At 38.9% G+C, this 21,087-nt stretch overlaps 1 protein-coding gene across 4 annotated transcripts in view; it reads left to right on the forward strand.

Moving 5' to 3' along the window:
* Window positions 1-484: 484 nt before the first annotated feature.
* Window positions 485-21,087, forward strand: part of ZMAT3 (zinc finger matrin-type 3) — a 33,641-nt gene continuing 13,038 nt past the window's right edge. For 3 of the 4 annotated variants that reach the window (XM_088838982.1, XM_088838974.1, XM_088838979.1), the window contains exons 1-2: window positions 485-706; window positions 4,405-4,731. In XM_088838982.1, the coding sequence (XP_088695108.1) occupies window positions 4,462-4,731 (270 nt within the window). In that variant the 5' untranslated portion in view covers window positions 485-706; window positions 4,405-4,461. Of the gene's footprint in view, window positions 707-837; window positions 969-4,404; window positions 4,732-21,087 lie in introns of those variants that run through there. The other variant, XM_088838978.1, reaches the window with a different exon arrangement.

Below are 21,087 nucleotides of genomic sequence, written 5' to 3' on the forward strand. Positions count from 1 at the left end.
TATGTTTTCTTGTGTGATTGGAGACCTCTGAGTTGGAAGCCGCGCGCTATTCATCCTTCATCCTGGAGAAAGGAGCAATTTAAAGGTTCTGTCGCAGCAGGTTGGGCGATCCTGGATATTCTGGGAGCTCCCCTCTACCACTCTTAGCAGGCAATCAGCGGATGGAGGGCAGGACTGGACTGAAAAAGGGTTTGGATCTCAGTGACAGGAGATGAAAGTTGTGAAAACTCTGCCCAGGTTTCTGCTGTGATCAACTTTCCAGGTTATAGGATGAACAAACTCTTCAGTGCCGGTGGTGACTCGTGCCTCTGTTCCCCACGCCGGCTCAGAGCCGCTGCGCTCCCAGACCCGCACCTGCTGGGTGCGCACCCCACCCTCCCCGAGAGCCGGAGCCGCCGCAGCCGCCGCGGGCCGCGCTCCACCAGGCACATGCGCACTGGCTACGCCGGGCCGGCGCCTTCAGTCTCCTCCTCCGCCGCCTCCCGATTCCGCAGTCACTTCCTGCAGCTGTTTCCCTGTGGGTCCGGTTGGACTGACTTTTGACAGTCAGCCTTCAGCTGTGGAGGGGGCTCTGCCGGGCCAGCCGAGAAAGTTGCGCGGAGGGAGGCGGAGTAGAATCGGGCCGCGCCGGGCGCGGAGGACGGACGGCGGCGGGCGCCCGGGACAGGCGCGGCGCCCAGACTCCCGGCGCTTCCCGGGGGTTCCGGTAAGTGCGGGCGACCGCGAGCTGGGGCATTTGGGACGAGCACTGGCGCGACCGGGCTTGCAGTTCCTTTCCGGTGCGGCTTTCCACCTGCGCTCCACGTGACCGGCTTGCGGCGCTTTTATTTATCTGTTTGTTTTTAAAGCATTTCACGTGTTCTGTTTGGCTCCTCGAGGCGTGCGGCTGCCTTGGCCCTAGCGCTTGCCCCCGCCCCGTGGGAGACCCGGGATTCCATCTTTCGTGATGGCATCCTCACGGGATTGAGGTGCGTGCGTGCGTGTGTGTATGTGTGTGTCCGTGCATGTGTGTGTGTGTATGTATGTGTATGTGAGTGCGCTTTCTTGTGTATGCATTCACGTTTTAGAAATGTAAGATATATGTGGGCGATGCTGAAGTGTATGTAGCTCTGATTTCCTAGGATTTGGACCCGTCATAACTGAGACTGGAGAACATCCGCCAATTCACCAAGGCCTCTTCTTCCCCAGGTTCTTGCGTTCTTTTGGGTTTTCCTTCTGTGATATACCTTACAACTGATTATTTTTCTGTTTTCCTCTCTCATTCCTTCTCGCCGTGTTCTGATGACCTCTGAATAATGCTCACCGTCTTTCCCTCATTTTCGGAATCCCCAGTTACAGACTTCCCTAGTTTCCTGGGGTGCCAGTAACCTGTTCCCTTATTGTGTTTCCTTTCCTCCGAAGATTTCTCCAAATGAGAAAGTGGTTGTCTTTAATGCAGTATGTGACGAGTAGGCCCCAGTTCGATCATGAAAACTATGCTATATGATCATTCCTTTTCTTTAAACAGGGTAGACTGAGAAGCTTTGATTTTTTTTTATTGTCTCCTCAACCCCTTCCATACCAGGACATTAACCACCTTAAATCCTTCACTTATGCTACTTCAAGCATCAAATTGAATGGCTTTTATGATCTGAGGAAAATTTTATTTACATCAGGCATCAAGTTAGTTTCTTTTAATCTGATGCAGTAGTTGAACAGACCCGAGTCCTATGTGCTTTGTATCTCTTTATATTCCACCATATCTGCTTTCACTGAAGGCTTCGTTTTTAGATTTTTATTTTATGCTAGTTTTTTTTTTTTTGCAAGTATAGTAATACCTGATGTAATTGTCTTGCATAGATACTTTTGGGGAAGTTGACATCATTTTGATTGTTAAATATTACAAGAAAGAATTTTGGACTATCTAGCTATTCTTTAAACATTAAAAGGTAAAATGTGATAATGGGTAAGTTTGTACTGTATGAGAATTTTTTGTTCAATTCAGGAGATTTTATCAGGCCGTTAGTTTGATGGAAGCCTGTAGACAACGCTGGGGGAGACACATGCTGGTATTTCCTCAAGTGGGAGTGAACTTTTATAGAACAAGTCCAGACATGTCTAGGCCATTGGTAACTTTTGATTTTCTCTTTATATTGCTTATTTCCTTTATCTAGATGTTTTAACATCCTCCTCCACCATTTCTCTCTGAGCTGGCAACTTGTCATTGGCACTTTGGTATCCTTTTGTCTCTGTACAGGTGGTGTATGTAGTCTTTTAATATTACTAATTGTTATGATTAGGTAGTTAAACTTTTTAAAAAGGGGTCTTTGTCCCCATAGTTTTCTTTTTTTAAATATCCGTATTTGCCTTTGCTTTCTGAATGACTTCACTTGGTTTAATTGAGAGGAATAATGTGATTATAGAGAACCTGACTTTTTAAATGTTCTAAATCTGTATTGCTTTTTAAAAAATATTCTCAGAGGTATGGACAGCATACTTCTGCTTGAGAATAAAATAGCATTATTGTTTTTCTACATATTATGCTTAATGAGAAATATTGTTGAATACTATGACTAATGATGTATGTACTTTGCCATTTAGTACATTATTTTCCCATTGCACTGATAACCTCACCTGCTCTAAGAGCCTGAATTTAGTACAAAATTTAGTACAAAAACTATTATTTGGTTGCAATTTACAGGTGTAGAATACTTATTAAATGTGGTAAAAGAGACTTTACTTTTCAAAATTGTTCTTGTTAAAACCTATACTTTTCTATTGCAGATGAAATGGAATTTTGGAACTTAAAATAGCTATATTCTATTGACCAAAAAGAGGTTTTAATAGTATTGAAAGTGGAAGGAATAGAGGATTTTGAGATAAGGATTTTAATTTGGGTTAATTAGAATCATGGGAACTCAAAGCGCATAGTGTGGTTCATTTTGAGATACTCAGGGTTAGGGACTTCCCTCATAGCTCAGTTGGTAAAGAAATCACCTGCAGTGCAGGAGACCCCATTTCGATTCCTGGATCAGGAAGATCCATGGGAGCAGGGATAGGTAAATTACCTATATCAAATAGTGCATGAAGTAAGCGTCCAGCAAGGAACTGGATCATACTGCCAGGGCCCCAGTGTAATTCTAGTTCCTCAGTCTTTCAACTGTTTGCTTTCCCTTATAGTCTCCATTGTTTCCCTCAGAAAAGACCCAGTATGTTCCAATCCCACTTCAGTTTTACCCATTTCTCCTGCCTCCGACCCAGATGGCAACTTCTAGTCCTGAGTCTCTCAAAATGAACCAAACTATGCGCTTTGAGTTCCCACGATTCAAATTAACCCAAATTAAAACCCTTATCTCAAAATTTACCTCTAGAGAGAGAAAGAAAATACTCTGATTTTATAGGAGACTAATGAATACAATCTAAGGCTACATGAGGTGGGTTCTTCAACTTGAGCCTGTGGGGCACAGGCACATAATATGAATAGAAGCAGCAGGCTGAGTGGGCACTTGAGGTGGTTTAAAGACAAGCTTGGGTACCCAGGACGGTGCCTCTCAATACTAACTAGCTATTGTTGCCCACGTAGGACTATGGTCCAAGTGTTGTCAGATCCCCCTTTTATCGAGAGGAGCCACAAATCTTTTGATTTTAAAATGTTGACAACCAATTCAATTTAAAAATGAAAGCAAAGTGAAACACTGTATATTCCAAACAGAGCACATCTGTGGCTTCTTGTGGCCTTCAGGTTGTTTGTTTGCAACCTCCACTTTGAAGATTCATTGGATCAATTATTTAGGTATTACTAGTTGATCAGAAGGTACATGTTTGTTTATTTTTGTCACATTTAGGGACTCAAGAGCTTTTCCAAGATATTAGAGTATATGTCTAATATTAGCTATTAGATATATAGAGTTCCTGAATAGTTAAGCTAGTTCTAGAAGTGTTTGCAGTAGTTTGAGCAGTGACACTCTTGATTTCACTGTTTTTGATATTATTTGGATGGAAAGATTAGTTTGCATGAAAAGGGGATTTTTTTTTTTTTGTCTATGCATGATTATCATCAAGAGTGTTTCAAGTGTGCCTGAGGGAAGGGGTCTGGACTGGGTGACCTTTGATGTTCATTTCGGTCATGTGACTTTTAGATTTAATTAGCCGTGGATGCAATGCTATTAATGTTCATGGGCCAGAGGGACCGCAGTTGGAGCTGTGCCAGGCAAAATCAAGCCAAATCCATAAAGCTCTTCTCAGTGGAAGAGCGTTGTGTCAATGTGGATTAACAGATGGGGGAAGTGTGCCGGATGAGGGAAAAGAAAGAGAGTCCTGGTTTGGAGAAGTAGAGGAAGGAACCCATGATGTGGTCATTTACATGTCATATTGCTGATAACACATTTTTAAGTTATTTTTTTTCAATTTTTGCTGTTGATTCAGATTTGAAGACCCGCCTTCTCCTCATCCTTTGGATGATGCCCAAGGCTTTCCTACCCAATGATCCTCTTGCAACACGCCGGGCTTCCTCCGCCTAAGCGGCCCTCATCTTCTCCTCCTATGTCAGTGGCCGCCAGGTCTACAGGAGCCTTGAAGCTTCCACCTCAGAAGCCTTTTGGGCAGGAGGCTTCCTTGCCTTTGGCTGGGGAAGAAGAGCCACCTAAAGGAGGGGAACAAGACACTGCCCTGGAGGAGCTATGTAAGCCCCTGTACTGCAAGCTCTGCAATGTCACCTTGAACTCAGCACAGCAAGCCCAGGCTCATTATCAGGTAAGGGAAGAAAAGAAAAATCAAGCATCTAGTGGGAGAACATTTCAGGGCTCTGCTCAATTCACAGGTGTCTCTGAAATGACCGTTTGTGCCTGGAATAATAAGATGGCTAAGTATTTGTTTGGCTAAAAGCACAGTGTTGCTACTTTAAAAGAAAACATCACTTTTTGTGGAATGGGATTTCTTTCAACTTCGTACACTTAGCTGTGTGGCATCAGTTTACCTGGGGTTTTGTGTGTGTGTGTGTGCTAAGTTGCTTCAGTCACGTCTGGCTCTTTGTGACCCTGTGGACTGTAGCCCTCGGGGCTCCTCTGTCCAAGGGATTTTCCAGGCAGGAATACCAGAGTGAGTAGCCATTCCTTTCTCCAGGGGATCTTCCTAACCTGGGGATGGAACCCACTTCTTTCGCATTTCCTGCATTGGCAGACAGATTCTTTACCACTGGTGCCACCTGGGAAGCCATCTGTTGTTTTAGGCTAATAAAATCACCTATGCATGTTTGAACCTGTGGTCCTAAGGAGAACAGGTGTTTGAAGTATGGTGTTCCATACTCAATTCAGTGTCAAAATTGTCTGAAAGAATTAGTTTTATAAATATTCTCTTTCAGCTAATGCAGTTTGTATCAGTTCAGAATATTCTTTGTCTATGGATCTTAAGCTTTTCCTTTTGACCTCTGTCACTGCTAAGGAAAACACAGGTATGTTTCTTGATTTTTTTCTGTATATAAAATTATATCCTCTATTTTTTTGAGAAAAGAGATCCAAGAAGCAGTTGAGGCCAAATGCTATTGAATGAAAATATGTTTTCTGGGTCATCATTGATTTGACTATTTATTCTCTGCATGAATATCTGAAATAATAGAACAATATGGTAGAAGGATGACTGTTAGGAAGATGTTTCTCCTGTTGTGCCTCTGTAACTTCCTTCAAGTTTTTTTTTACTCTGGGTGTAAGTCTTTGCTGTTTTGTTTAAGGTTGATCTTCAAGGTGGCTAATTATGTCACTTTGTGATTGTACATCAGAAACATTTTAATGGTGAATTGTTTTCTTTGGGATTAAGGGGAAGACATGTTACTTTTATGGAGTTCCTGTTGTTTGGGTTTATTTTGCCCTCCAACACAAAGAGTTGAGTTAATTATATTATCCAGATCTTGGCAAGTGTTGCTGTTGGTTGTTGACCAGTGTGTTAGTCGCTCTGTCGTGTCTGCCTTTTTGATCATTATTGGTTCATAAAAGCCTCTTCTGGATTTATTTTACGTTTCTTTTTCTCCCTCCTCTACCTCATTCCCTCTGTGTATCACTTCCCGTGACAATAGTTTGACATGGGTTCTTCTTTTGCCCGTTTTACTTTTCGGTTATGGTCTGTTAGGATGATCCATGTCAAATTCAACACACAGTGCTATTAATAGCTTTTGTCTTCATTTGTTTCTGTGGGATGTTTGGTTTTATGGCCTACGACTCATGAAAGTCAAGCCTGGTTTCTAAAGTTTTGATTTTTAGCTGTTTAATCCATTAACTTGGGAGCAAGTTAATTGTGTGTCATATACACATGTAAGTACCATTTACAGAAAAATTGTTTACTTTTATGAGGGAAAACTCTTGGGCAATATGTAATTTAAATATATGTGCATGGATTGTACATCCTGCCTTTTTTCTTCCTATTATCTCTTTGTGACTTTGTAGACAGTGATGGATGCTTCTGGTTATGCATAGAGAGAGTTCAATTTGAGCAGAGTCATTGGATTCTAAGGCTTAAACTAGATAAGAAAGAGAACCAGAATTTATTTAGGTTTTTTTTTCTTCTACACGTGTGTATGTGTGCTCTGAACTTTTTAGCTGATAAGTAATATATACTTAATTTCAGTTTCTTCAGTGATACAGTGAGTATATGAATTAGAAAATAGAAGAAAATGGAATTAAATTTTATCAGAATTTTTAAGTGGAAAAGTTGGAGAAGAACAGCCGGTTCTAGAAACAATTTAAGTAGCCAAGAACTGAGGAAAAGTAGAGTAGTGAAGAAGCAAACTGGTATCTAGAGAGTGGAACCTAACAGAAAACAAAAAGTTTGAGTGTAACAAAAGCCAGTTCTTAAGAGCTCAGAAACAAAGATTTGAATGAAACCAGTGTTACTGGTAATTCTTAGGGGAAGAAGTTTTCTTCCTGTAAGAAACAAAGCAAGCAGTTCATGTATAAAAGTACAGAGCAGTTTCATTAGGATAGCATAGAAGAAAGCTAATCCAGAAGTGAAATCTGGATTTCAACCTGAGAGAAATGTCAGCATGTGAGAGTGTGGATCAAAGAGTAGATCAGAATAATAAATAAGCAGAGTGTGAACACAACATACGTGGGTGCACCTACATAGGACAAAAGCACAGAAATGTTATCCTGAAAGATACATTGAAGACTTTACCAAGGATACACGAATAGGCTGTGATTTAGGAAGTCTTCTAGAGACAAGAGTAAGATTAATGAGTAAGGCTTACTGAGGTCCAGAAATAGGCAGAATGGCAATGATTGTAGACTGATACAGCAAGGTAGCTGATTAGATGATGGAAATAAAGTTTTATTTCAACTCTAAAACATGCTTTGTAATTTTTTAATACTGACTGATACCAAGACCACAGATTCATTATTTTAATTATGTGTGAGATAAAAGGGATCAGTGGTAGCCTATTTATAAGCTAGAAACACATTCATGTGAGGTAATAAATCACAGTTGATTACATTACTCAAAACGTTTTAGTCAGTTGATGCCATTGTTGAAATCTCAAAGTTTCAAATTGCCCAGGGTATTGTAAACAACCTTCAGTCTGGTTTGAGTGGTGTTACGGTAGAGACTGACCATATCATGTTCCAGTAATCCAGGACACACAATGGAAACTGCTCAACAAATACTTCGCTTTAAGCTCACTGAGATTTTTCCCTGCCATCCTCGTGTTCCTAAGCTGGGGCTGCCTTAGTGATGACCCATGCATATCAGTGGTCATCACAGATTTAGTTCTATTTCCAGGACTTTTTAACCCAGTCAGCTTGCTTCAAAATACCCTTTGCTATTGTTTCATTTTTAATGACGGTACATATTTTTGTGGTCTCAAAATGATGACTTTAGTTATAATTTAAAGTAAAACCTTTGGAGGAAAAATATGTATTCGTTTTATTAAAATCTGTCTGTAGGCTTTGGGTTACTTAGGGTAAGCCAGACATGGGGTAACATAATACTGTTTCAGCAGCATAATTGCCCAGAGGAAGAATCACTTTAGGATAGAAGGTCATTAATAGAAATTTAAAAAGCAAAAAGCATTGGATAAATTTTGCTAAGGCCTCTACATTTTGAAATAACATCAGCCATTTTTTCCTGTTAGTTCATGTAACTCACTTGAAAAAGAACTAGTTATTCAAGGTACATTTAAAAAAGCTGTCATCAACATAGATTTCTATTTGTTAATATTTAGTAGCTGAACAACAACCTACCATAGTAAGTAGATTAATTTGAAAACACAGAACACAGGGGAAAAAAGTAGTTCTGGAATTGAAATACAGAAGGTAGTGACCTTCATTCATAATTCAGAGGATACAGCTGATGTTATCCCCAGATTTAAAGTACTGATTTTGGCACGCACATTTTTACATTGATCACCCAGCTTTGGATAGCATAATCTCTAATGTCAGCTAATTTTTATGTCCTCCCACCCCAAATTTCCCATTTGATTGTTTTCCAGTTGAACTTGCTGTGTACTGAGAGTGGTCAAAATAAACTGTTGGTGGATAGAAGCTCTCTGAGACCCTGTTAGCTGGATCTCACCACCTTTCTGCTTCTCTGTCTCATCCTGCCTACCTCTTGCACACTTAGTCACTCAGTCATGTCTGACTCTTTGTGACACAGGGCAGGCGGATTCTTGACTGCTGAGCCACCAGGGAAGCCCCCTCCCTACCTGGTTTCTTTGCATTTCACAATAGATATCCTTTCTTCTCTACAAGGCTGATTCCTCACCCTGTACTCTGGATCTCATCACCTGTCATCCCTTGTTCACCTCAATCAGATTAAAAACATGCTCAGGTTTTTTTCCCCATGTCAATAAAAATAGCAACAACAACCTTCCCTTTCCTTTTAATTCCTCTTGTTAGCCATCTTTCTTTTCTTCTGTCCTTAGAGTTCTGCTGGATATACTTGTCCTCTTCAAGTTTTCATTTCCCGACCCACCATACTCTGGTTTCCATTCCGGTATTCTAGTGTAATGGTCCTTTTCAAGGCTATCTGTGACATTAGAGGTGAAATCTAGCTGTTTCTCACTTAGCCTCTTTGTAGCATTTGCACTGGTAACAGCTTACTCTTTAAAACATTCAAAGATTTTTGTCTCAAAATAATGCCTATAGTATAAAAGATTTATAATGAAAAGCAGTAATCACCAATTCTCACTTCCACAGCTATGCCCTACCTTTTCTTCTCTGTTCTTCTTTCTGCCTCCCATCTTGAGTTGGCTCTAGTTTTATTTTGACATCAAGTTTTATAACATTTTTGTTTATTCTGTAATCAGATTAAATTTCCTATGCTTGCAAGTTGACACGAATTGTTAAAAATTTATATTTAGCTTTTGTATTATTAGTAGGGAAATGTTGTTCAGTGCAGCTTTTTCTTTCTGTTTCCAATGTAATGGTTCCATGCTACTTAAAAGAGATGTTCAAATGGATAGCTCTTTCTTGAAAGCCACCAGTTCCTCAAAATCATTCCCTTTTAGTTTCCTTCAGATGTGTATTATAACTTTGAAATAGTTTTTTGTTTTTCCTTGAGTTTCTCACACTTTCTTAGAAAAAGTAGAAGATTCTTATGCCTTAAAAAAATCTACTAGCTTCTTAATCTTTCCTTTTATTGTTTGTAATCCATTTCACTTATCTTCATGAAACCCACTGATTTCTTGTTCTGATTTGAACCAGATGCTTTACATTTGGATCATGACTTCATTGTGTATCTTTTTTTTTTGTTTCCAGTAGTTTTTCATTGCTTTCATTTTCCCCCTTCTTTTTCTTACATGATATATCTTTATCATATCCTCATTTTCCTCTCCAAACTCTTGATCACTCTATGTATTATGTGGAATCCCCTTTTTGCCCCCAGGTCCTTCTATCTTCTTGCTCCATTCTCAACTGGTTGCCCTCTGAGTTTGCTGTACAGCTGTTAGTTTTGAATTTCTCTTCATTGCTCTATGGCTTAGGTTGCCATTTTCTAAATATGCATGTTTTCTTTTTTTTAACCTGTTGGAGTACATCTTCGCATTACTTGAAGGAAGAAAGGATAAATATAAATGTATATTACAGCACATTTCTCTCTCTTTAAAGTGAAGTAGTAATGAAAGGGAATTAATATTTTTCTGAGATACCTTTATGTGTCTAAAAATGTCTGTATTATAACTTCATACTTGACAGTTCAGTTCCAGGTTGACTATTATTTTTCTAAAAAGGTTAAATGCTATACTGCATTGTGTGTGCAGGTATACCTGTGTTGTTTTGTTTTGTTTTTGTCTTCCTAGTGATGCTGAAGAGAAATCTTATTCAGATTCTTATTCTCTTGTGGGTGACCCACTTTAATTTTGGGCTTTTATTTCTGGAAGTTTTTAGGCTTTCTTTTTTATCCTTGGTATCCGAAATTTCACAGTGATGGGTGTGTCTGGGTCTGGGTCTTCATTCATTTGTCCCTGTCAGCCCTAGTGGATCCTTTCAGTTTGCATACTCTTGTTTCTGTTACGCTCTGGGGAATTTTTTTTGATACGATTTCCTTGATAATATTCTTCTCTATATTTCTCTTTTATTCTCCTGGTAATTCTATTAGCACTATCTTGGATTAGCTGGATTGAGTCTTCATATTTCTTATTTTTCCCCTTTATTGAATTTCTGAGAGGTATTCTTGAATTCTAATGCTGTGTTGAATTTTTTAAATTTTGATAATCATATCTTTAATTTTTAGGGGTATATTGATTTCTTATTATTTTCTTTTCTAGCATCTGTTTTATAGGATTTTAGTTAACATATCATGGGGTCAGACTAGTGTTCAAGTTCTAGTACGAAATACTTACTAGATGTTTGGTATTGGAAATATGCCCTAATTTCTCTATGCCTTATGAAGATGATGATGATAATGAAGATACTTATCATACCTGCAAGTTAGTAGGTATAAAACATTTAGGACAGCTCCTAGTACTTGAGTGAGTCCTTAATTGTGTTTAGTTGTCCTAAGGTGCAGTGGAGCAGGGTGGTATGGACTCTGGAACAAGTGTTCTCAGTTCTGGCGTTTACTTGTGTCTTTGGGCAACATTTATTTTATTTTATTAACTTTTAAATGTGAATAACTTTATTATATAAAACGCTTCTTAAAAATTTCTGCGTGCACCTGATCAGATTTCCCCCAGTATTAATATTTGATATAACTATAGTATAGTTATCAAAATTGGGAACTCGATACTGATAACAACAGTATTATCTGCTCTACAGACTGTTTTGTTGTTGTTCAGTTGCTAAGTCATGTCTGACCCTTTGCAACCCCATGGACTGTAGCACACCAGGCTTCCCTTTCCTTCACCATCTCTTGGAGTTGGTTCAAATTCATGTCCATTGAGTTGGTGATGGCATCCAATCATCTTGTCCTCTGTTGTCCCCTTCTCCTCCTGCCTTCAATCTTTCCCAGAATCAGGACTTTTTCCAGTGAGTTGGCTCTTCGCATCAGGGGGCCAGAGCATTAGAGCTTCAGCTTCAGCATCGGTCCTTCCAATAAATGTTCAGGGTTGATTTCTTTTAGGATTGACTGGTTTGATCTCCTTCCATTCCAGGGGAGTATCAAGAGTTTTCGCCAGCACCATAATTCAAAAGCATTAATTCTTCAGTGCTCAGCATTCTTTATGTTCCAACTCTCACATCCGTACATGACTACTGGAAAATCCATAGTTTTGGCTATACAAACCTTTTACATTTCATCAGTTGTTTACTAATGTGCTTTCTCTGGTTCAGGGATCCAATCCTAGATAAATTTTTGCCTGTAGTGCTATGTGTTCTTTGATGTGGATGGGCTAAATTTTTCTATGCTTTTTACTCTCTTGCAATTTTTGAGAAGTTGTTTTGTAGAATGACCCAGTTTGGGTTTGTTTGTTGTTTTCTCATGGTTGAATACAGGTTATGTGGTTTCTTTGGACAGGAATACCACAGAACTGATATTGTGTCTTTCCTATTTTTTCATATTGGAAAGGACTTGATGTGAATATTTCTGTCACTACTGCTGTTAACTTTTGATCACTGATTAAGGTGGTGCCTGCCGGGGCTCTCCTTTGTAAATTACTGTTTTTCTTCTTATGTGTAATAAGTATCATATGGGGAGATACCTTGAGACTATGTGAATATTTCTCATTCTATTTTTACATAGTTATGTACATAATAGTGATAATAGCATCTATTAATGATTTTTCCCTGCAGTAATTATTACTGTGGTGTTTGCCAAATGGTGATTTTCCTACTTCAATCATTCTTTCTATATTTATAGTTAGAATTTTACTTTAATGAAGAACTTTCCCAAATAATTAGTATCACTATCGATTGTAGATTCTTATATTAATTCAGGGATATAAACACTTACTATAATTTATTTTGATGTTTAACTGTCTCACATTTGACCAGTGTGTTTACCTTCAGGCTGGTGCTTATGTTCATTTGACATGTCCCCATTATTTTTTGTGTAGTTCCTTACTTTCTGACAATACAGAGTATTCCAAGATTTTTTGGTACCTTCCCCATGTCAACCATTTCTTCAAGGAGCCAGGTTTTTTTTTTTTTAATTGGAGAATGGTATTTAGAGACCAAAATCTGAGTGTTGGGTGTGCCTTTTGGTAGAGTGTCATTGCTTCTAGACTTCTTATGACAGAGCTAGTTATATATGTATACACATATGTATACACAGTTCACACATTCACACACACAAACACGTACACACTCACAGTACACATAAAATAGTTCTGGGGTTGATAATCTATGTCCTTTTGGAAAATAAGCATACTAATGAGAGGATAATATTTATTTCTTGTTCTTTTGGTGTCTAGCATTATAGTGTGTAGTCAAAATACTGTTTTACAAAGTTACTTAGGTTACAAAGATGCTGTCTGCTAGTGTTGTCCTTTGTAAAGTTATTGCTTTTCTTTTTGTGCTCAGTAAGTATTATGGGAGAGATACTTTCAGACTGACTATGTGAATAGTTTTTTCCTTCCCTCCTCCTTTGGTGTGGTCATGTTATTTTTTCATACAGTTAGGCTTATTCTGTTTGTACTTATTTCACTTTGGGTCTTCCCCAATTCTTGTTGACTTTGATTCTTTTCTAAGCCTGTAGAATGTTAATATAGTTCTAAAAGTCAGAATCATACAAAAAGGTATATTTATTTAGAGTTTTAATTCATTTTTATTGGAGTATAGTTGCTTTACAATGTTGTGTTAGTTTCCACTGTACAGCAAAGTTAATCAGCTATATGTATACATATATCACCTCTTTTGTGGATTGCCTTCCCTTTTAGGTCACCACAGAGCACTAACAGAGTTTCCTGAGCTATACAATAGGTTCTCATTAGTTATCTCTTTTATACTTAGTATCAATAGTGTATGTATATCAATCCTAATCTCTCAATTCACCCCACACCCCCGCTCCCCACCTGGTGTCCATATGTTTGTTCTCTACACCTGTGCAAAAGGTATATTTAGAAAAATGTCACACTGTATCATCCCTTGTACACCTTTTTCATTTTCTTCTTATTTACACTATTTTATATGATTTTACCAGCCTGTTCAGTTATTTACTGTTTTACTACCTGATTTGTCAGCTTTTAATGGTATCCCATTAAATGGTATCCTACCATTTAATGGTATCCCATTTAATGGTGTCCCACCAGGGGACTTCCCTGGTGGCTCAGATGGTAAAGCATCTGCCTACAATGCAGGAGACCCGAGTTTGATCCCTGGGTTGGGAAGATCCCCTGGAGAAGAAAATAGCAACGCACTCCAGTACTCTTGCCTGGAAAATGCCATGGACGGGGGTTCTGGTTGCTGTCCTACCATGGTAGGCAGTCCATGGGGTCTCAAAGAGTCGGACACGACTGAGCGACTTCACTCACTCACAATGGTATCCCACCTGTTGCCTATTACAGAATCAATGAGCTTATTCTACTTTTCTTTTCCCATTTTTGTTGCATTATTTCCATCATGTCATAATGTATAATATTTGAACATTAATCTTTCACTGTCATCTTCACCTTTTTGGTGTTTGATACAGTTCAGTTCTGTTCAGTCTCTCAGTCGTGTCTAACTCTTTGTGACCCCATGGACTGCAACATGCCAGGCTTCCCTGTCCATCACCAACTCACAGAGCTTGCTCAAACTCATGTCCATTGAGTTGGTGATGCCATCCAACCATCTCATCTTCTGTCATCCCCTTCTCTTCCTGCCTTCGCCTTCAATCTTTCCCAGCATTGATAATTTAGACACCTGAAAATACTTAACATCAGTCCTTTTGCTGGTTTTCCCAGTCATTTCTTGGTTGAATGAAGTGCTAATAGATTTTTCAAGAGTGACTTTTAAGTATTGAATTCCTAAGGTCTTATGTATTTAGAAATATTTTCTATAGATTTCACATTTGATACAGGAATAGTTGGCTGGGCATAAAATCCTTGGTTCACACCTTTATTTTTTAAAAAAGGCTGTTCCATTATTATTGCCTTGCTTTGTGTATTGTGGACACCATTCTAATTCCTTTGCCTTTGTAAGTTATTTGATCTTTTTGCCTGGAGAGTTTAAGAGGACTTTTTTTTTTTTCTTTTCTTTGAAGTCTCATACAGTTTAAAAGATCCACTGCAGATTTGATTGTTCTGGGTTAATTTTCCCAGATACCTGGCATGCCTTTTCAATATGTAGATTCAGATCTTCATTTACTTTTGGACAATTTTAGACACTTTTGAACAATTATAGTTTCAAATGTTAGTTCTGTTTGATTGTTTGATTTTGCTTTTCTTCTCTGGGGACTCCAGTTTTATATAAGTCATTCTTTCTTTACTTGTCTTCCACTTCTATTGCTTCCTCTCTTGACCCTTTAAATTTTTAAATTTTTATTATTTTTATTTTCTTGACTGCTTTTCCGTCTTTCTTCAGTGCCTCTTATACATTTTCATTTGAGTCTATTCTTCTTTGACACTTGGATTTACTCCTCATTTTGGATATAAATACCTTTTACTTTCTAGAAATTATCCTTCTTTTTATTTCTCATTATATTTTGCCGGAATTTTCTTCGTACATTTTGAATTCCTGTTTCAAGGTGATTTTTTAAAATATCCTCAAAGTTTTGCTTGAATATATATTTAATTCTGTTTGGAGTGTTGTTTTCTTTTGTTTCTTTTTCTTTGTTTGTTTTGGAGGTGTGATTCATTTGCTGAGATGTATTTTTTTTTCCCCTTTGGTGGTAACTTTGTGTAGAATTGATTTCTTTTTGTGTATTCATTATGTGGGTTTTGGGTAGTTTATGAGATTCATAATTCAATGGCAACCTCTTCTATCACTGTAGCAAAGTCCAGTTCTTTAATGATTTTTTAAATTTAGTGGTGGTCAGGAGAGTGTTTATATGTCCTCTGATTTTTTTAAAAAATTCATTTTTGATGGCACTGGGTCCTTGTTGCTGTGCAAGGGCTTTCTCTCGTGGTGAGCAGGGGCTACTCTCTAGTTGTGGCACGCATGACCTAGAATGTGCGGGCTTCAGTAGTTGTGGCTTGTGGGCTCCAGAGTACAGGCTCAGTAGTTATTGCACATGGGCTTAGCTGCTCTAAGGCATGTGGAATCTTCCTGGACCAAGGATTGAACCTGTGTCTCTTACATTGGTAGGCAGATTCTTTGCCACTGGACCACCCAGAAAGTCTTGTCTTCTGAATTTTGCTTTGTTCTTTCTTGTCCTGATGATGCTAACTTTTCCCATTTTGCTTCTTTTCCTCTTTACCTGCTTATTGCCAAAGAGTGCCTCTCCCTTCCTTTTTGCCTTTTTCTCCTCTGAAAGCCACTTTGAAGATAGCCACTTCAGATCATGTGTACATTTACGTCCCTGTCCAGCAGTTGATGCCTGGATCATGCTTTAATATTTATAAAGTTTGGGGATTTACTCTTTCTGGTAGTGGTTATAAAGCAATCTTAGCTTTATAATCTGGCTGCAGCTCCTTCTCTCTGTCCTTCAGTTTCTGTTGGACTGCTCTCGCTTACTGTGAAGGCTTGTGGCAGGAGCATGAGTGATTACTCATTGGGATTTGATGTCTTTTCTTTTTTCTTATGGTTATTTTGGAGTCTGGGCATTCTGTGGCTTCTGGTTGTATGGAGGGAATGGATTTGTGCAGTTTTGTTTTTCTTATTGTTCTGTGTTGTTTGTGGTGGATGTATGGAGAAATGCAAATCTAGGCAGCCTCTGTGGAACTGTCTGAAAACTCCTGGGTAAGTGATTAACTCGTTGAACTTAGTTTCCTAATGTGTAAAATGGGAACAATAATTTTACTTACTTGATAGAAATTTCATGATTGTTAAATGAGATAATATTTATAAAGTGCTTTAAACACTACCTGTCACGTAAGTGCTCAAAATTGTTAGTTGCCATTATTATCGTTAATGTATGGATGCAATATTTGCTCAAATACTGCTGTAGATACTGGTTTGGAATTAAAATGCTTGACACTATCTAAGGTTGATCCCTCCGGTAATCCTGTGTACCTCATTTTCTTCTGCCTTTTTATGGACTATGGTTCTGTAACTTGTGCTGTAGTTCCTGCATATCTGTTCTTTTGTTTTAATGACTTCTCCTGTTGCCATGCAAACAAGCCTAAGCCATCTTAAAATTTTTTTCCTACTGATTCATTTCCTTTTCTAACTCTGTACTCTGTTTCTCTGCTCCATGTTGTAGTAGAACTTGTCCGTATAGCTGTCCATGTTGGTTGTCTCCATTTTCACCTCTCCCATTCTTTTCCTTCATGTGGTCTTTTATCCCCCACTACTCTACTGAAGTGGTTCTTACCAAGGTTATTCTTTATATCTGTTATATCTGTATCTTTTCAAGTCCAGTGTTACTTCTCTGTCCTGACCTGGTAGAACCACTACTTTTTTTTGTTATTGGTGTTTTAAAATCATTAGTAAGCCCCTCAGACATAAAAAATAGTTGAAATAATATAATGGACATGTGTATTTGTCATGTAGCTTCTAGAATGAAAAGCTAGAGTCATCTAGCTTCAGTTCAATTGAAGTTGTGTCCTTTCCCAACTAAGCTGCTCCTATCTGAAAGGTCAGTTTTCATTCCAATCTCAAAGAAAGGCGATGCAAAAGAATGTTCAAACTACCACACAGTTGTACTCATCTCACACGCTAGCAAAGTAATGCTCAAAATTCTCCAAGCTAGGCTTCAACAGTATGTGAATAGGGAACTTCCAGATGTTCTAGCTGGATTTAGAAAGGGCAGAGGAACCAGAGATCAAATTGCCAACATCTGCTGGATCACAGAAAAAAAAAAGAGAAATCCAGAAAAACATCTACTTCTGCTTCATTGACTACTCTTTGACTGTGTGGATCACAACAAACTGTGGAAAATTCTTCAAGAGTTGGGAATACCAGACCACCTTACATACCCCCTGGGAAATCTGTATCAGGTCAAGAAGCAACAGTTAGAACTGGACATGGAACAACAGACTCGTTCCAAATTGAGAAAGGAGTACATCAAGGCTGTATCTTGTTACCCTGCTTATTTAACTTATATGAGGAGTTCATCATATGAAAGGCTGGGCTGGATGAATCACAAACTGGAATCAAGATTGTGGGGAGAAATACCAACAACTTCAGATACACAGATGATACCACTCTAATGACAGAAAGTGAAGAGGAACTAAAGAGCTTCTTGATGAAAGTGAAAGAAGAGAGTGAAAAAGCTGGCTTCAAACTCAACATTCAAAAAGCAAAAATCATGGCATCCGGTCCCATCACTTCATGGCAAACAGATGGGGAAACAATGGAAACAGTGACAGACTTTCTTTTCTTGGGCTCCAAAATCACTGCAGATGGTAACTGTAGCCATGAAATTAAAAGACACTTGCTCCTTGGAAGAAAAGCTGTGGCAAGCCTAGACAGCATATTAAAAAGCAGAGATATGACTTTGTCGACAAAGGTCTGAATACTCAAAGATATGGTTTTTCTAGTAGTCAAATATGGAGGTGAAGGTTGGACCATAAAGAAAGCTGAGTGCCAAAGAATTAATGTTTTTGAACTGTGGTACTGGATAAGACTCTTGAGAGTCCCTTGGATGGATCGCAAGGAGATCAAACCGGTCAATCCTACAGAAAATCAGTCCTGACTATTCATTGGAAGGACTGATGCTGAAGCTGAAGCTTCAATCCTTTGGCCACCTGATGGGAAGAACTGACTCATTGGAAAAAATCCTGATGCTGGGAAAGATTGAAGGCAGGAGGAGAATGGGATGACAGAGGATGAGATGGTTGGATGGCATTACTGGCTCTTGGTTGGATGGCATCACCGGCTCGATGGACATGAGTTTGAGCAAGCTCTGGAAGTTGGTGATGGAGAGAGAAGCCTGGCGTGCTGCAGTCCATGGGGTTGCAGAGTTGGACATGACTGCCTGATTGACTGAACTGAACTGAGCTGCTCTTATGCTCCCAGATGTAGCCACTATACTAAATTGGTATTTTTGTGCCCCACCTTCCCATCCACCACTTTTTTGTATTTTTGCTACATATATATCTTCCTACATAAAATATAGTGGTTTCATATTTTAATGCTCACATTGAAGTGATTATGCCTATATATCTTCTTTTCCAATATGTTCTTTTTATTCAACATTTTGTTATAAGAATCTTTTTTTGTTGTCACACAGGGCCTAGGATTTGTATTTTCATCATGGTATAGTGTTACATTGTATAAACAGACGACAGTTTATCCATTATCCTGTAGTTGGACACCTAAGTTGTTTCCACTTTTCAGTGGTTACAAACAGTCCTCCTGCGAACAGTTCTCATAGGTCAGTCAGTCATGTCGAGATGTCCAGTCTGATTTTTGGCGACCCCATGGACTGCAGCACGCCAGACTTCCCTGTTCATTACCAACTCCAGGAGCTTGCTCAAACTCATGTCCATAGAGTCTGTGATGCCACTGAATCATCTCATCCTCTGTCATCCCTTTCTCCTCCTGCCTTCGGTCTTGCCCAGTATCAGGGTCTTTTCCAATGAGTCAGTCTTCCCATCAGGTGGCCAAAGTATTGGAGTTTCAGCTTCAGCATCAGTCCTTCCAATGAATTTTCAGTACTGATTTCCTTTAGGATTGACTGGTTTGATCTCCTTGCAGTCCAACAGACTCTCAAGAGTCTTCTCCAACACCACAGTTCAAAAGCATCAATTCTTCAGCACTCAGCTTTCTTTATGGTCCAACTTTTACATCCACACATAACTACTGGAAAAACCATAGCTTTGACTAGACAGACCTTTGTCAGTAAAACAATGTCTCTACTTTTTAGTATGCTGTCTAGGTTGGTCATAGGTTTTCTTCTAAGGAGCAAGCGTCTTTTAATTTCATGGCTGCAGGCACCATCTGCAGTGATTTTGGAGCCCAAGAAAAGAAAGTCTGTCACTGTTTCCATTGTTTCCCCATCTGTTTGCCATGAAGTGATGGGACCGGATGCCATGATTTTTGCTTTTTGAATGTTGAGTTTGAAGCCAGCTTTTTCACTCTCTTCTTTCACTTTCATCAAGAAGCTCTTTAGTTCCTCTTCACTTTCTGTCATTAGAGTGGTATCATCTGTGTATCTGAAGTTGTTGGTATTTCTCCCCACAATCTTGATTCCAGTTTGTGATTCATCCAGCCCAGCCTTTCATATGATGAACTCCTCATATAAGTTAAATAAGCAGGGTAACAAGATACAGCCTTGATGTACTCCTTTCTCAATTTGGAACGAGTCTGTTGTTCCATGTCCAGTTCTAACTGTTGCTTCTTGACCTGATACAGATTTCCCAGGGGGTATGTAAGGTGGTCTGGTATTCCCAACTCTTGAAGAATTTTCCACAGTTTGTTGTGATCCACACAGTCAAAGAGTAGTCAATGAAGCAGAAGTAGATGTTTTTCTGGATTTCTCTTTTTTTTTTCTGTGATCCAGCAGATGTTGGCAATTTGATCTCTGGTTCCTCTGCCCTTTCTAAATCCAGCTAGAACATCTGGAAGTTCCCTATTCACATACTGTTGAAGCCTAGCTTGGAGAATTTTGAGCATTACTTTGCTAGCGTGTGAGATGAGTACAACTGTGTGGTAGTTTGAACATTCTTTGGCATTGCCTTTCTTTGAGACTGGGATGAAAACTGACCTTTACCAATCTTGTGGTCACTGCTTAGTTTTCCAAATTTGCTGGCATATTGAGTGCAGCATTTTCACAGCATCATCTTTTAGGATTTGAAATAACTCAACTGGGATTCCCTCACCTCCAGTAGCTTTGTTCGTAGCGATGCTTCCTAAGGCCCGCTTGACTTCATCTTCCAGGATGTCCGGCTCTAGGTGGGTGATCACACTATTGTGGTTATCTGGGTCATTCAGATATTTTATAGTATAGATCTTCTGCATATTCTTGCCACTTCTTCTTAATATCTTCTGCTTCTGTTAGGTCCATACCATTTCTGTCCTTTATTGAGCCCATCTTTGCATGAAATGTTCCCTTGATATCTCTAATTTTCTTGAAGAGATCTCTACTCTTTCCCATTCTATTGTTGTCATAGGTAGATCCTTATGTGTATGTTTTCTTGAAGCGATCTCTAGTCTTTCCCATTCTTTTGTTCTTATAGGTAGCTATAAGAACAGGTATTCAAACAGCATCTTACTCAATCTGAGGTGTCACCCCCATTGACCAACACTTCCCCCACCCAACACACACACACTGAATCACATTACCACACTGTCTGGTTTTATTTCATCATAGTACCACTTATAACTAACTGAAATAACTTTTTTTGCTTATTTTTTTCTCTTTCCTACCCTCTGGAATGTAGGAATTCCAGAAGTTTTTGTTTGGAATACCTGAAAGTAAATATCCTGGGTTATAATGTATCTAATTAGATTCTTTTTGAAACATTTTGTTCTAGACTTCCATAATGACACAGTTGTCTGGTTTCCATTTTACTTCATTAACCAGACATTCTCAATCTCTTTTTTTCTGAAGCCTCATTCCCTAGGCTCTTTTTTCTATCTTCCCATTTCTTATGATCTTTGTCAAATGCAATTCTGTCATTTAACTGCTGTGCTTAAAGCCCTTCAGAGCCCCCTGCTGCCTCTAAAGTCC

This window comes from Moschus berezovskii, chromosome 1, assembly GCF_049115385.1.
Source record: "Moschus berezovskii isolate FMDL1 chromosome 1, NW_MosBer_1.0, whole genome shotgun sequence".
Classification (NCBI taxonomy): Eukaryota; Metazoa; Chordata; class Mammalia; order Artiodactyla; family Moschidae; genus Moschus; species Moschus berezovskii.